Source organism: Ylistrum balloti, unplaced genomic scaffold (assembly GCF_031769215.1).
Source record: "Ylistrum balloti isolate Yb309-2 unplaced genomic scaffold, AGI_CSIRO_Ybal_v1 Utg369774, whole genome shotgun sequence".
NCBI lineage: Eukaryota > Metazoa > Mollusca > Bivalvia > Pectinida > Pectinidae > Ylistrum > Ylistrum balloti.
In genome coordinates this window covers 170626-187727 of record NW_026781966.1, presented here as the reverse complement: position 1 = coordinate 187727, position 17102 = coordinate 170626, and the positions used below count along the sequence as shown (strand labels likewise).

Genomic DNA, 17102 nt, shown 5'->3' with positions numbered 1-17102 from the left:
GGTAATGTCGATAAAATAGAAGTTCTTATAACACAACCAGTAGAAGATTAGAGTGTGACGTTTCCATGACAACACGGTCACCTTCATCTTATAACACAACCAGTAGAAGATTAGAGTGTGACGTTTCCATGACAACACGGTCACCTTCATCTTATAACACAACCAGTAGAAGATTAGAGTGTGACGTTTCCATGACAACACGGTCACCTTCATCTTATAACACAACCAGTAGAAGACTAGAGTGTGACGTTTTAATGACTACACGGTCGCCTTCATCTTATAACACAACCAGTAGTAGATTAGAGTGTGACGTTTTGATGACTCCACGGTCACCTTATTGTTCTTATAACACAACCAGTAGACGATTAGAGAGTGACGTGTCCATGACAACACGGTCACCTTCATCTTATAACACAACCAGTAGAAGACTAGAGTGTGACGTTTCCATGACTACACGGTCGCCTTCATCTTATAACACAACCAGTAGAAGATTAGCGTGTGACGTTTCGATGACAACACGGTCACTTTCATCATATAGCGCAACCAGTAGAAGATTAGAGTGTGACGTTTCGATGACAACACGGTCACCTTCATCTTTTAACACAACCAGTAGAAGATTAGAGTGTGACGTTTCCATGACAACACGGTCACCTTCATCTTATAACACAACCAGTAGTAGATTAGAGTTTGACGTTCTGATGACTACACAGTCACCTTATAGTTCTTATAACACAACCAGTAGATATTTGAGTGTGACGTTTTGTCGACCACACGGTCACCTTCATCTTATAACACAACCAGTAGAAGACTAGAGTGTGACGTTTTGATGACAACACGGTCACCTTCATCTTATAACACAACCAGTAGAATATTTGAGTGTGACGTTTTAATGACTACACGGTCGCCTTCATCTTATAACACAACCAGTAGAAGATTAGACTGTTACGTTTCCATGACAACACGGTTACCTTCATCTTATAACACAACCAGTAGAAGATTAGACTGTTACGTTTCCATGACAACACGGTCACCTTCATCTTATAACACAACCAGTAGAAGATTAGAGTGTGACGTTTCGATGACATCACGGTCACCTTCATCTTTTAACACAACCAGTAGAAGATTAGAGTGTGACGTTTCCATGATTACACGGTCACCATAATCTTATAGCACAACCAGCAGAAGATTAGAGTTTGACGTTTTGATGACTACACGGCCACCTTCATCTTATAACACAACCAGTAGTAGATTAGAGTGTGACGTTTTGATGACTACATGGACACCTTCATCTTATAACACAACCAGTAGTAGATTAGTGTTTGACGTTTTGATGACTACACAGTCACCTTATAGTTCTTATAACACAACCAGTAGAGATTTGAGTGTGACGTTTTGTCGACTACACGGTCACCTTCATCTTATAACACAACCAGTAGAAGACTAGAGTGTGACGTTTTGATGACTACACGGTCGCCTTCATCTTATAACACAACCAGTAGAAGACTAGAATGTGATGTTTTGATGACAACACGGTCACCTTCATCTTATAACACAACCAGTAGAATATTTGAGTGTGACGTTTTTATGACTACACGGTCGCCTTCATCTTATAACACAACCAGTAGAATATTAGAGTGTGACGTTTCCATGACAACACGGTTACCTTCATCTTATAACACAACCAGTAGAAGATTAGACTGTTACGTTTCCATGACAACACGGTCACCTTCATCTTATAACACAACCAGTAGAAGATTAGAGTGTGACGTTTCGATGACAACACGGTCACCTTCGTCTTATAACACAACCAGTAGAATATTAGAGTGTGGCGTTTCGATGACAACACGGTCACCTTCATCATATAGCACAACCAGTAGAAGATTAGAGTGTGACGTTTCTGTGACTCCACGGTCACCTTCATCTTATAACACAACAAGTAGAAGATTAGAAAGTGACATCTCAATAACTACACGGTCACCTTCATGTTATAACACAACCAGTAGAAGATTTGAGTGTGACGTTTTGATGACGACACGTTCACCGTCTTCAGACAAATGACCTGTGTGGAGCGTAGTAGCACTGACTGTACGAGTTGGTACTGAATCTTATTCGACCGCACTATAACCCTATGTGCACCAAGGCCGAAAATATTATGACGAGATGGTAAACAGATTATAGACCAAAACATTACAAATGGTAACAATATACTGTAGTCAATTCGGCTACGCTTTGTTTAACACTTGGTCATATATGTGCGAAAGGCATATAACTCCCATCAATCGTAAAAAAGACACACAAGTGAATAGTACCATTTGATTAAGTTTACAGCCAAACAATGGATAAAACTGTATCATACAGCTGTTTCGTCCTTCTCATGACGTTAATAACTTATACGTAAACCTCAGCGGCGTCTAAGGAACATACAAAACGATCAAAAGAAATACCGGTCTAGATATGTCCCTTAATAAGTAAAACCGGTCTAGATATGTCCCTTAATAAGTAATACCGGTCTAGATAGAGATATGTCCCTTAATAAGTAATACCGGTCTAGATAGAGATATGTCCCTTAATAAGTAATACCGGTCTAGATAGAGATATGTCCCTTAATATGTAATACCGGTCTAGATAGAGATATGTCCCTTAATAAGTAATACCGGTCTAGATATGTCCCTTAATAAGTAAAACCGGTCTAGATGGAGATATGTCCCTTAATAAGTAATACCGGTCTAGATATGTCCCTTAATAAGTAATACCGGTCTAGATAGAGATATGTCCCTTAATAAGTAATACCGGTCTAGATATGTCCCTTAATAAGTAATACCGGTCTAGATATGTCCCTTAATAAGTAATACCGGTCTAGATATGTCCCTTAATAAGTAATACCGGTCTAGATAGAGATATGTCCCTTAATAAGTAATACCGGTCTAGATAGAGATATGTCCCTTAATAAGTAATACGGGTCTAGATATGTCCCTTAATAAGTAATACCGGTCTAGATAGAGATATGTCCCTTAATAAGTAATACCGGTCTAGATAGAGATATGTCCCTTAATAAGTAATACCGGTCTAGATAGAGATATGTCCCTTAATAAGTAATACCGGTCTAGATATGTCCCTTAATAAGTAATACCGGTCTAGATAGAGATATGTCCCTTAATAAGTAATACCGGTCTAGATAGAGATATGTCCCTTAATAAGTAATACGGGTCTAGATATGTCCCTTAATAAGTAATACCGGTCTAGATAGAGATATGTCCCTTAATAAGTAATACCGGTCTAGATATGTCCCTTAATAAGTAATACCGGTCTAGATAGAGATATGTCCCTTAATAAGTAATACCGGTCTAGATAGAGATATGTCCCTTAATAAGTAATACCGGTCTAGATATGTCCCTTAATAAGTAATACCGGTCTAGATAGAGATATGTCCCTTAATAAGTAAATGTTGTAAAATTCATATATCTTATCATTCTAGACGAACATGAAGTACATGTGTATATTCAGAACCGTGCTACTAATGAAATGAATTTATTTTTTTGAAAAAAGGGCAGCATGCCAGTTACAGACTAGTCGTCTGCCAACAGTGTCTACAACCTGCTATTTCGAAGATTGTACAATGTTGTATTGTCGACGGGATGCTCATTTAGGTTATTGAATAGACTTTGAATACGCTTACCGAGAGATGTCAAGATCATGTTACAGACAAAGGTGTGTGTGGAAGACGTATTCTGATTGGACGATGACGGGTGACGCCCACATAATTCGCTATAAAAGTATGACATCATCAGAGCGACGGTGCTTATCAGAGAGTTGTACAGAAGAACAGAAGAACAGCTGTTGACAATATATTCTGTAATTACAACACAGACTTAATTACCAATCAATATGTCGTTCGCAAGGAGAGGAAAATTTACAATATTTATGTGCATTTTGCAGATTGTATTTATCATTCTGTTTGGTGTTTTCGGTGACTATGACCCCGCAGCGAAGCCCAGGCGTGAAGATAAGAGCTCTGACAGCACTATTGGAATGTATCCAAGTAAGCAAATTGGCTTTTACCTAAATCAGTTATCAGAAACAGCTAACGTACAATTTAAAACGTGTTTTACAACATTGTATTACTTTCACGTTTTCAGGTTGGATCAGGAACTAAAAGGGCAGACTTACTGACTGATAATATGTCCTCGTAACTCCTTATTTTCCAAAGTTACCCAAAACTATAATCAAACATGTTTTGTAGACATATCTTCCTGTAGCATAGGGGTTATTATGCTATAGAGGTTGTCATATTATAGGGTTATTACATTAAAGGTGTTCTTATGTTATAATGTTTATTATGTTATAGGAGATGTTGTGTTATAAGGGTTGGTATGTTATAGGAGATGTTGTGTTATAAGGGTTGGTATGTTATAGGAGATGTTGTGTTATAAGGGTTGGTATGTTATAAGGGTTGGTATGTTATAAGGGTTGATATGTTATAAGGGTTGGTATGTTATAAGGGTTGTTGTGTTATAAGGGTTGGTATGTTATAGGAGATGTTGTGTTATAAGGGTTGGTATGTTATAAGGGTTGGTATGTTATAAGGGTTGATATGTTATAAGGGTTGGTATGTTATAAGGGTTATTGTGTTATAAGGGTTGGTATGTTATAAGGGTTGGTGTGCTATAAGGGTTGGTGTGTTATAAGGGTTGGTGTGTTATAAGGGTTGTTGTGTTATAAGGGTTGGTATGTTATAAGAGTTGTGTTATAAGGGTTGGTATGTTATAAGGGTTGTTGTGTTATAAGGGTTGGTATGTTATAAGAGTTGTTGTGTTATAAGGGTTGGTATGTTATAGAAGATGTGTTATAAGGGTTGGTATGTTATAAGGGTTGTTGTGTTATAAGGGTTGGTATGTTATAAGAGTTGTGTTATAAGGGTTGGTATGTTATAAGAGTTGTTGTGTTATAAGGGTTGGTATGTTATAGAAGATGTTGTGTTATAAGAGTTGTTGTGTTATAAGGGTTGGTATGTTATAAGGGTTGGTATGTTATAAGAGTTGTTGTGTTATAAGGGTTGGTATGTTCTAAGAGTTGTTGTGTTATAAGGGTTGGTATGTTCTAAGGGTTGTTGTGTTATAAGGGTTGGTATGTTATAAGGGTTGGTGTGTTATAAGGGTTGTTGTGTTATAAGGGTTGGTATGTTATAAGGGTTGGTATGTTATAAGGGTTGTTGTGTTATAAGGGTTGGTATGTTATAAGAGTTGGTATGTTATAAGAGTTGTTGTGTTATAAGGGTTGGTATGTTATAAGAGTTGTTGTGTTATAAGGGTTGGTATGTTCTAAGGGTTGTTGTGTTATAAGGGTTGGTATGTTATAAGGGTTGGAGTGTTATAAGGGTTGTTGTGTTATAAGGGTTGGTATCTTATAAGGGTTGGTGTGCTATAAGGGTTGGTGTGTTATATAGGTTGTTGTGTTATAAGGGTTGGTATGTTATAAGGGTTGGTATGTTATAGGAGATGTTGTGTTATAAGGATTGGTATGTTATAAGGGTTTGTGTGTTATAAGGATTGGTATGTTATAAGGGTTTGTGTGTTATAAGGGTTGGTGTGTTATAAGGGTTGGTGTGTTATAAGGGTTGGTGTGTTATAAGGGTTGGTATGTTATAAGGGTTTGTGTGTTATAAGGGTTGGTGTGTTATAAGGGTTGGTATGTTATAAGGGTTTGTGTGTTATAAGGGTTGGTGTGTTATAAGGATTGGTGTTTTATAAGGGTTGGTATGTTATAAGGGTTTGTGTGTTATAAGGGTTGGTGTGTTATAAGGGTTGGTATGTTATAAGTGTTATTGTATTAAAATATATTCACTTTTCTCGCATGCAAAAATATGAACAAAGAAAACGAAATCATGTACACGTATATAACTTAACATTGTTATGACGTCATCAAATATGTCAAAAGATATTTCAGCAGATATTGATTAAAAACTTTCATCTTTATTACAAGCTGTTCATTGCCACTTTACCTTAATTATATCTCATTATGACATCATAATGGAATATGAGCGCGTGACGTGGTTTGATTGTCGTATTCAGACGTCATAATAGCTACGATATACGTTTATATTGACATGTTTATGTAATAACACGTCAATCACGTGACAATAAACATGGTAGATGTGTTGCTTTGGGTTGTTATAGTGATACATAAGTTTCGATGTACTACGAGTTACAATTATAAATTGATAATTTCCCTTACTAGTGATGTATCAACATATCTTTACACGTAACGGATCTTTGTTTTGCTGACTCTGATAATAGTGATGATATTGTTTTAGTTCTGTATATAAACATGCAAATGTTTTGTTATTTTAACAGGGGTTAGTTGACTGACATTATTTTGAATATATATTTCAGACGTATTATCAAAATTAATTAATTGCCCTCTGAGTTAACATATTACTTTTTGTTTCTCGAACGCTGGTATAAAAAAATCTGATTACGTGAGTTAGTTCAGTTAGGTCACGATTCGAGGAACTACCACATCACAATTGTTTCAATCTCATGTACGGGTAATTGGCAATCGTCGTGTTAAGTCACGGTTCATTACACATAGTAGTGGCCACATCACGTGACACCTTGGATGAATTAACCTTTTCAACGTTCCCTACTGAAAATCGGATTTTGAACAACTTATTGATGCTGTATTTTTCATTAACACGGAAATTTTTATTAGATAAAGATGTTATTAATTTGTGTATTTATAAGCGATCTCAGTTATGACTTAATGAACATTTTGGGGATTTGGAATGGCAGCGTCAGTCAAAAGCTTCACTTCCCATCTTCTCTCGTCATTTTCAAATACAGGGATACTACTTGCTTTGTAATTCTATATATACCGTAAGTACACGCTTTGTAAAGTCAAGTTTTATCTACCACGACAGAATATTAAATTTCATCTCCATTGTCATCTTATCATTTTCATTCATATGTTTTTCACAACATGAAATTCGGTTATGAAGAGGACATGTGTACTGGATGAAGGTCGAGAAAGACAGATATCGTCCGGTCGGTGGAGACGTTGATGTATGATAGTATTTACTGGCCTAGGGTTAATCGGGGGTTAGAACTGGGTTATTTTCTTTTTGTGAACCAGACACTCGTGTTAAATGTCTTTATAACAAAGCATGTCTCACATGTTCACTGAATGCTTTATATTTATTAGGTTTCACGGTAATTTAGATTCGTTACCATCCCGGGGATGGCTTCAGCCATGCATCCTTGTGTCGACAAAACGATTAATGATAAATCTACTACGGATAGTAGTATATTATAACTTCGTACGTATCATTCTGTCTGAAAAATAAACACTTAACAGAAGCGTTGCTATTCTTTTTTTACTTTCCTTTATAAAAAAAGGTCGCGTATTAGGTTACGAAATGTAGTGATAGTTTCGGATTTAGAGGTATTGGTGCAAGGTCGGATAATGTTTTTATACTTTGTTATGTAGCTTACAGATATGGTAGATACGTCACTAGCTTGTACAATCATTTGGATTTATAAAGTCAATCAGTGTCCTTGGCCCTTAAATACACAACATTGAAAAATGAGATTATTTACTTTGTTTTGTATGTGTATTTTTTATATCCTTTCTCGGTTCTTATTTTGAGAACTTGGTATTTTTCTGTCTTAGATATAAATGCTACAGACGTTGTCAGTGATGAACTTCGTAAATATGTGCTTAAAGATACACAAACTGTTACGATCGTTGTAAGAAAAACAAATCTGTAATGGAAGAACAAGAGAACATCAATATTGTGATTTATATTGATGAAAGGAGCCTCGTGAAATTTGTGATGTAGCAAAAGTGAGAATTTGAATAGACACACGAATAAATAACACCTTTGAACACAAATTTAGAAATAAAGTAGAGCAAGGAATTGTATTAACTTAACCATGCAGTTGTTTTCTAGACGGCGACCAAGGAAATCAAAAACTCATTAAAAGAGATTTCAAAATCTAGATGGACGTGTGCACAAGTCTCATAATGATATAAGTTCCATAGTCTTTATATATGTGATAATTTCAAAAGGAATTCAAGTACGTGTACGTACTATAAATGACAGGTAAACATATCACGATACAGGTCATAAAGATAAGCAATTGGTAGTGACAATCACTCTGTAGCTACAATCACTCTGTAGGGACAATCACTCTGTAGGACAATCACTCTGTAGCTACAATCACTCTGTAGGACAATCACTCTGTAGCTACAATCACTCTGTAGGGACAATCACTCTGTAGGACAATCACTCTGTAGGGACAATCACTCAGTAGGACAATCTCTTTGTAGGGACAATCACTCAGTAGGACAATCACTCTGTAGAGACAATCACTCTGTAGGACAATCACTCTGTAGGGACAATCACTCAGAAGGACAATCACTCTGTAGGGACAATCACTCAGTAGGGACAATCACTCTGTAGGGACAATCACTCTGTAGCTACAATCACTCTGTAGGGACAATCACTCTGTAGCTACAATCACTCTGTAGGGACAATCACTCTGTAGCTACAATCACTCTGTAGGAACAATCACACTGTAGGGACAATCACTCTGTAGGACAATCACTCTGTAGGGACAATCACTCAGTAGGACAATCACTCTGTAGGGACAATCACTCAGTAGGGACAATCACTCTGTAGGGACAATCACTCTGTAGCTACAATCACTCTGTAGGGACAATCACTCTGTAGGGCAATCACTATGTAGGGACAATCACTCTGTAGGGACAATCACTCTGTAGGGACAATCACTCAGTAGGGACAATCACTCTGTAGGGACAATCACTCTGTAGCTACAATCACTCTGTAGGGACAATCACTCTGTAGCTACAATCACTCTGTAGGGACAATCACTCTGTAGCTACAATCACTCTGTAGGGACAATCACACTGTAGGGACAATCACTCTGTAGGACAATCACTCTGTAGGGACAATCACTCAGTAGGACAATCACTCTGTAGGGACAATCACTCAGTAGGGACAATCACTCTGTAGGGACAATCACTCTGTAGCTACAATCACTCTGTAGGGACAATCACTCTGTAGGGCAATCACTATGTAGGGACAATCACTCTGTAGGGACAATCACTCTGTAGGACAATCACTCTGTAGGACAATCACTCTGTAGGACAATCACTCAGTAGGGACAATCACTCTGTAGGGACAATCACTCTGTAGGACAATCACTCTGTAGGGACAATCACTCTGTAGCTACAATCACTCTGTAGGGACAATCACTCTGTAGGACAATCACTCTGTAGGACAATCACTCTGTAGGGACAATCACTCTGTAGGACATTCACTCTGTAGGGACAATCACTCTGTAGGGACAATCACTCTGTAGGGACAATCGACAATCACTCTGTAGGGACAATCACTCTGTAGGACAATCACTCTGTAGAGACAATCACTCTGTAGAGACAATCACTCTGCAGGGACAATCACTCTGTAATCGTGTCCAGCTATTTATCCTATCACCGCTGTTTCGGTATGAATATATCTCCCATCTTTGGCGCTCGTGAACGTTTCCTGATGTTTGTCCATCTGTCTATCTCACAGGGTCGGAATAAAAGTTCATGGCTCTAATGCACGTTATGTCTCCTATCTACACAGCCTAGGATTTGTCTATACTCGAATAAAAACACATCGTCAGAATTGTTTACAAGCTCAAATGTAACCATGGCAAAAAATAAACATGAAAACTTTACAGAATATTTTCTTCAAGAAAACGTTTTACACTAAGACTCATGAAAACAATCAATGAATTTAAGACCAGATGTTTCGGAAGGGTTGGCGCATCGACCATGTAGAATGATTATAATAAAAAAAATGCATCATATTAACACAATAATAATCCAAACTCAATTTCAATTAAACTAACGCATAACATGAACAACTTAAAGATTTGCATGGAGACTTCCGAAAAAAGTACAAGGAGAAAAGGACCAATTGTTCCGGTAGAGTAAGCGTCTTCTGCTTCATCAACGACACATGCCATGGACACCTTGGTCCTAAAAAAGGACAAAGATAACAACATCACCACAATCATCAGGAACACTAATGAACATGAAATAAACCCAGCTTTATATATGACTTCATTTACATAATATCTGTATAACATTTTATCATATGATGGGTAATATATGAATACACTGACTAAATTTTCAAGATTTATCAAGTTAGAAATAAAACAGATGCGGACTCGGTGTTTCCTCTGGCTTAAGTTAGATACAGAAAACTAATACCTACTTACTTTAATTGACCTAAGTTAAACATGACGAGTGTCGCCATTGACGCCGAAGAAGTTTATTCTTCCGGAACTTCGTTTAGTTTTTTGTACATGAATCACCATGTAAATCTTTCTTTTGATTTCATATTTCGGTTTTGAGTTTACGATTCTTTTCACGTGTCGGTATTCAACGTTAATTAAATCATATCATATCGATATTGGTCAAATATAGAGTCACTACAGTGCTGGGAATATTGACTTTAGATACGAAATTTTATAAAGACGAAGTGCTCTTTTTAACTACCATACACCTGCTTGCGACCTTTGAAAATGTTCAAACATACATTTATTTTCTTAACGAAATGAAACAAATTTGCTTATCAGCGGACTTTATCAAGGTACATAACGTGTGCAAGTTGCGCGTACAGCAGGCAGGTATTTATTAACAAAGTCAGAGTTGTTTACAACTATTATCAGGCATCAAATTACAAAAATTTGAGGATCCAGACACAAACATATACGACTAAAGGAAATAAATTATATCAAAACAGAACAATCAATGATTGTATAATAAACATTGCTACAGATATATCAGGGTTGATAACTGTTGTTTTGGAGATGATACAGGGTAGATAACTGTTGTTTTAGAGATGATACAGGGTAGATAACTCTTGTTTTAGAGATGATACAGGGTAGATGCCTGTTGTTTTAGAGATGATACAGGGTAGATAACTGTTGTTTTAGAGATGATACAGGGTAGATAACTGTTGTTTTAGAGATGATACAGGGTAGATAACTGTTGTTTTAGAGATGATACAGGGTAGATACCTGTTGTTTTAGAGATGATACAGGGTAGATACCTGTTGTTTTAGAGATGATACAGTGTAGATGCCTGTTGTTTTAGAGATGATACAGGGTAGATGCCTGTTGTTTTAGAGATGATACAGGGTAGATACCTGTTGTTTTAGAGATGATACAGGGTAGATACCTGTTGTTTTAGAGATGATACAGGGTAGATAACTCTTGTTTTAGAGATGATACAGGGTAGATGCCTGTTGTTTTAGAGATGATACAGAGTAGATAACTGTTGTTTTAGAGATGATACAGTGTATATAACTGTTGTTTTAGAGATGATACAGGGTAGATGCCTGTTGTTTAAGAGATGATACAGGGTATATAACTGTTGTTTTAGAGATGATACAGGGTAGATAACTCCTGTTTTAGAGATGATACAGGGTAGATAACTCTTGTTTTAGTGATGATACAGGGTAGATAACTCTTGTTTTAGAGATGATACAGGGTAGATAAATGTGACAACGTGAGGCGTTACTGACTACCAGAACAAATTCATGTATCTATGTAAAGTATATAATATTTTAAATTATGTATATCGTTTTGTAATTTCCGAACATTCAGATATTAGATATATCTATTCGTGGCAGCCCGTTCACGAACACTGCCATGTCATGAACGTTATGACGTCATCAATTAAAACTAATTTTATTGACTTTGATATATACTTTATATGAAAATGTTATCTAGTAAAAATAATTCAGGGAACAACATGATCCAACATGTGTCGCCTTCCCACTTATTTTCATTCTCTTGGTATTGTCATTTGATTCTGATAGTATTTCTATTTTATTTTTATTGTATTTTTGTTTCATTTTTCTTGGAATGTTCTTCTAATTTAATCATATTTTTTATTGTATTTTTTATTGTATTTCAGTGTTCCAGGATGTACACGTGATGATATTTATTGGTTTTGGGTTTTTAATGACCTTTCTAAAGAGATATGGCTACTCCGCTGTCAGTATTAACCTTCTCATCGCCGCTGTCATCGTCCAGTGGGCTCTCATCGTCCGTGGTGTCATACATCAGCTACTGCACGATGAACACAAATTTACGGTCGGAGTCGGAGAGTAAGTTATTATGATCTAAAGCTGACACAGTTTTCTTTTGTCGCCACTGAATGAAACGTGACATTCTTCTTTCAAGAGATTTAATAACTATATATAGAAACAAGTACGATGTACATGAGAAGGTTAGTAATAACACGAATTGTTAGGTTTCCGGTTTATGACATCGTGACAATATCCAAGGGTTGTACACATGGACATATGGTTGTCTAGTGAAAAGGAAACGAGTTATTGAATTTCTACAAAAGTTAATCTGAATATTATTTATTGATTAACCAAATCAGTGTTATGCGCAAAACATTAGACATAAACAGTTTAAAGTGACGTAGGGTCGGGACAAAAATAAATATTACCTTCCCCGTAAGTGAGAACGTTCAACTTAAACGCCTAATACTAGGAGTTGCTAAGAGATCAATTATAAATATGCAAACTTTATAAGAACTCTCCTTTGATCAAAGCAATTGGTCGCGACAAGATAAGAAAATGTTTTTCCCCGCAAAGATTTTTTCCCATTTGGTAACGTGACATTTTTAGTTGGATTGACCAAGATTTACATGGAGAATGTTGTCGATCAAGTAGAGGACGCTTCCTCTTTCTGAACGCGCGGTCTTATTTTCCCTATGTTAATTGAATTCTAATTTGAATGAAAATTTTGTTGACATATTAGTGTTTTCGTTGTTGTTATTTTAACACGGAAATCAACACAACACAAATATTACTTGAACGGGAATGCTTGAAACACAATTCCGCGAGACATCACGTTCCACTGATATCTAAAATCAAATTCAATACTCTCATTCATTAACTATGTATTACAGTGTAGATAACTGTTGTTTTAGAGATGATACAGGGTGGATACCTGTTGTTTAAGAGATAGTACAGGATAGATACCTGTTGTTTTAGAGATGATACAGGGTAGATACCTGTTGTTTAAGAGATGATACAGGGTAGATACCTGTTGTTTAAGAGATAGTACAGGGTAGATACCTGTTGTTTTAGAGATGATACAGGGCAGATAACTGTTGTTTAAGAGATGATACAGGGTAGATAACTGTTGTTTTAGAGATGATACAGGGTAAATAACTGTTGTTTAAGAGATGATACAGGGTAGATACCTGAATCATGTAAAAAGAGGACATTATCATTAAAAGGAATATTTTGTCTGCAAATAGAAAAAAAATCAGTATAAACGCCAGTGAATACGGCATAGTTATGTTGTTGAAGGCAGAGATTGGGTTTTAAGGTCATCACCTCTCTGTTAAAATGTATCATCACTGTGACCCCTTGTTATTTTGTTTACATGTTTCAATCTATTTATATTCAACATCTAGAATATCTGGTTTCATTCTCTCTCAGAACGATTTTTAGCAACAACGTGGCTTCCTACATAGTATCTTTATATCTAGTATAAGTAAGATAATCTCTAAAAGGAAACTTTAAATTTCAAAACAAAATGCAAAGATAATAATAATAATAATAATAACATTGCATAGTGCTATAAAGATGCGATTGAATATAACCAATACACGACGACATTTAAACAGAAAGAACAGAAAATACTCTTATATGTTTTTCTCCTTTTATGGTATGAGATATGTCATTAACCGACAAACCTAACCTTGGTAACTAATCCGTGTCAAGTCTTCACATGGTGCCTTTCTCAAGTCCCTCAAATGTCCCTTGTCCTGTCTGTGTATCTACGTGTAACAATAGATTCGTTTGTTTTGGATGTAATCTCTTCTCTGTAAAAAGTATACATCAAGGCTTATATTGACAAGATGAAGGTCAAGTTCAACAGTATTAGCATATCATTACTTAAGCAACGTTGTGGTAAACAATCATTATAGAAAGCAAAATAGTGAGGAAAACAACATTCGGCTTCACGTTGTTTTGTAAACAACCAGCCGTAACTAGGATAATATTACCTGTATATATTTTATACCCAGATATGATAATAATATCTGTATATTTTACAACCAGATATGATAATATTATCGGTATATTTTATAACCAGATATGATAATATTTTCTGTGTATATGTTTTATACCAAAATATGATAATATTATCTGTATATGATAATATTATCTGTATATTTTACAACCAGATATGATAATATTATCTGTATATTTTACAACCAGATATGATAATATTATCTGTATATTTTACAACCAGATATGATAATATTATCTGTATATTTTATACCCAGATATGATAATATTATCTGTGTATATTTTATAACCAGATATGATAATATTATCGTTGTATATATTTTATATAGCATGCTCAGCGCGGATTTTGCTGCAGCAACAGTACTGATTTCATTCGGGGCAGTTCTAGGAAAGACGAGTCCACTCCAGCTGATTATCATGGGTCTCATAGAAGTAGTGCTGTGTCAGATTAATGAGTATATTGGACTCGACAAACTCAAGGTAGGTATCTTTGAAAATGCTTATATCTTACGATATACCATGTATATAGTTTCAAGTTACATAAACATTTTTCATATCAAATTAAATTGAAGATTGTACAAAAGACATTCTTGTGAAACACATATATCAGTTAAGAATTAGATATTGGAGTTGTAAATAATGTTTAACTACATCACGCAGCTGTTACATTTATCTCGAACTCGACAATGATTCAAGGGCTTAGATTGTTCAAAAGGTAGGGAACAACTGAGAATAAATTCCAAATTGGTTGAAACTTTCTCAGTATAATATACTTACAGTGAGAAATGACCACATTTCCACACCGCGTAGACATCATACGATGTTCGTTGTGCTTATGAATTCAGACACGTTCAAATATCAAACATACCTTCCTTCAAGCTATAATTCATATTATGATGAAATTGGTTGTTCCATTCAGTTCTAAACTTTTTGATGTCTAGATGAATGTAGATAAGATCTGTTTGCAGGCAGAGGACGTTGGCGAATCCATGTACATCCACGCCTTTGGTGCCTATTTCGGTCTTGCAGCTTCACGTGTTCTGTTTTCCGAGGACATTGAAAAATCTTCAAAGGAAGGCGCAGTATATCACTCTGATATCTTCTCTATGATCGGTAAGTTGTCTTAAACGTATCGATGATAACAAATGACTTCATTTTTAAAAATTTCGTTTAAGGTGAATGCTTTGCAATGATACACAGCTGTTTTTTCTTTCATAGTCGTTTTTTATGTGGTAATGAATTATCTAATACATGGCTTTGCATTAAACTGTGCAGTATGGTTATAAACAATTGTCCCAATCGATTCGTCATTGCGTAATGTGCAACAATAGAGTATAAAATACATTATCAATTTCATATTGTACAGACTCGCCTATGTTTGCTGATGAATAACAACAAGAAAATACCCAAATAACAACATAAACATAATCCAAACTCAAATTCAATAAAACTAGGGTAAATATGAACCAAAGAAAAATTTACGCGAAGACGTCTGAAAAAGTACAAGGAGAATAAGAGCACGTGTTCCGGAATACTGAGAGTCTTATGCTTCATCGCAGACGCCTTCCATGTAAATCAAATGGGAACTACTCATAAAACAACGGAACAACAGACCAATTAACGAGCATCAAGCGAGTCCAGTTTTATATCACACAACGGAACAACAGACCAGTTAACGAGCATCAAGCGAGTCCAGTTTTATATCACACAACGGAACAACAGACCAGTTAACGAGTATCAAGCGAGTCCAGTTTTATATCACACAACGGAACAACAGACCAGTTGACGAGCATCAAACGAGTCCAGTTTTATATCACACAACGGAACAACAGACCAGTTAACGAGCATCAAGCGAGTCCTGTTTTATATCACACAACGGAACAACAGACCAGTTAACGAGCATCAAGCGAGTCCAGTTTTATATCACACAACGGAACAACAGACCAGTTGACGAGCATCAAACGAGTCCAGTTTTATTCCACACAACGGAACAACAGACCAGTTAACGAGCATCAAGCGAGTCCAGTTTTATATCACACACACGAATATGATATGTTCAATGAGATCACGGTGACGGCTTTAAACATTCCCCATAGTTTCACCAACCTGCATCTCTTGAAATCCTGTGCTAAGAGTTTTGCCCTCAGTTGACTACTTCTGGCACCAATATCGTTATAATGGAAATTGTCATTGACAATCAAATCAAATGTGACAGGTAAGAACCATATGTTGGAGATGCATGCATACAGCTATCTATTAATGGAAAATTCAGAATAGGGAAATTAAAATAACCATACCTATTACACAGCTTGTCTGTCGATATTGGTTTCGTTGTTGGGAAAAAATCGAATAATCAATTGATGTAGAAAAGTCTGTCGTATCTTTGATTTCCGATTCTAGTGAAAATGGTTTGATAAAATTAGGAATTAACACCGGTTTATGTTTTATTTGAACCAGAATAGATTATCGTTGATACAATAGAATGCATGTTAAAGATTATACCAATCTGTGTTCCTGTTAAACTCCCGACCATTGTTCACAGGTTCGCTGTACGATATCAGATTGTGTGGTCTCCTTTTGCCACATCTGTCATTTGACCGAGGAGTGATATTTTACATTTGTAAAGTTTCATAGTAATCCGGCATTTCACATCAGTTAATGTACCTGTATTTCTACCTGTGATATCGTTTTCCAGACATTACCATTTAAAGTATAGTTATTATTCATAGTTTTTATCATTTTTTTGCTTTGAATTATTTATCTTACTGTTTATCTAACTTAATCTTATTAAATACTCTGATGTCATGTGGTAAAAGAGACGAGCATCACCACCACTACAACACAACAAAACATACAGGTGTTAGTATACAAAAGGTTGATACGTGATACAAAGATTAAAAATGCGATAACTATCATGTTTAGCTGTTATCTGATTCCACCTTATTTAGATGACAAAGTCATACAGGGG

At 35.9% G+C, this 17102-nt stretch overlaps 1 protein-coding gene across 1 annotated transcript in view; it reads left to right on the top strand.

Moving 5' to 3' along the window:
- The first annotated feature begins 3832 nt into the window (after window positions 1-3832).
- The window catches only part of LOC132544014 (ammonium transporter Rh type A-like), a 32841-nt gene continuing 19571 nt past the window's right edge, over window positions 3833-17102 (top strand). The window contains exons 1-4 of the mRNA XM_060207573.1: window positions 3833-4039; window positions 11995-12187; window positions 14464-14614; window positions 15103-15247. Of these exons, the coding sequence (XP_060063556.1) occupies window positions 3886-4039; window positions 11995-12187; window positions 14464-14614; window positions 15103-15247 (643 nt within the window). The 5' untranslated portion in view covers window positions 3833-3885. The remainder of the gene's footprint in view (window positions 4040-11994; window positions 12188-14463; window positions 14615-15102; window positions 15248-17102) is intronic.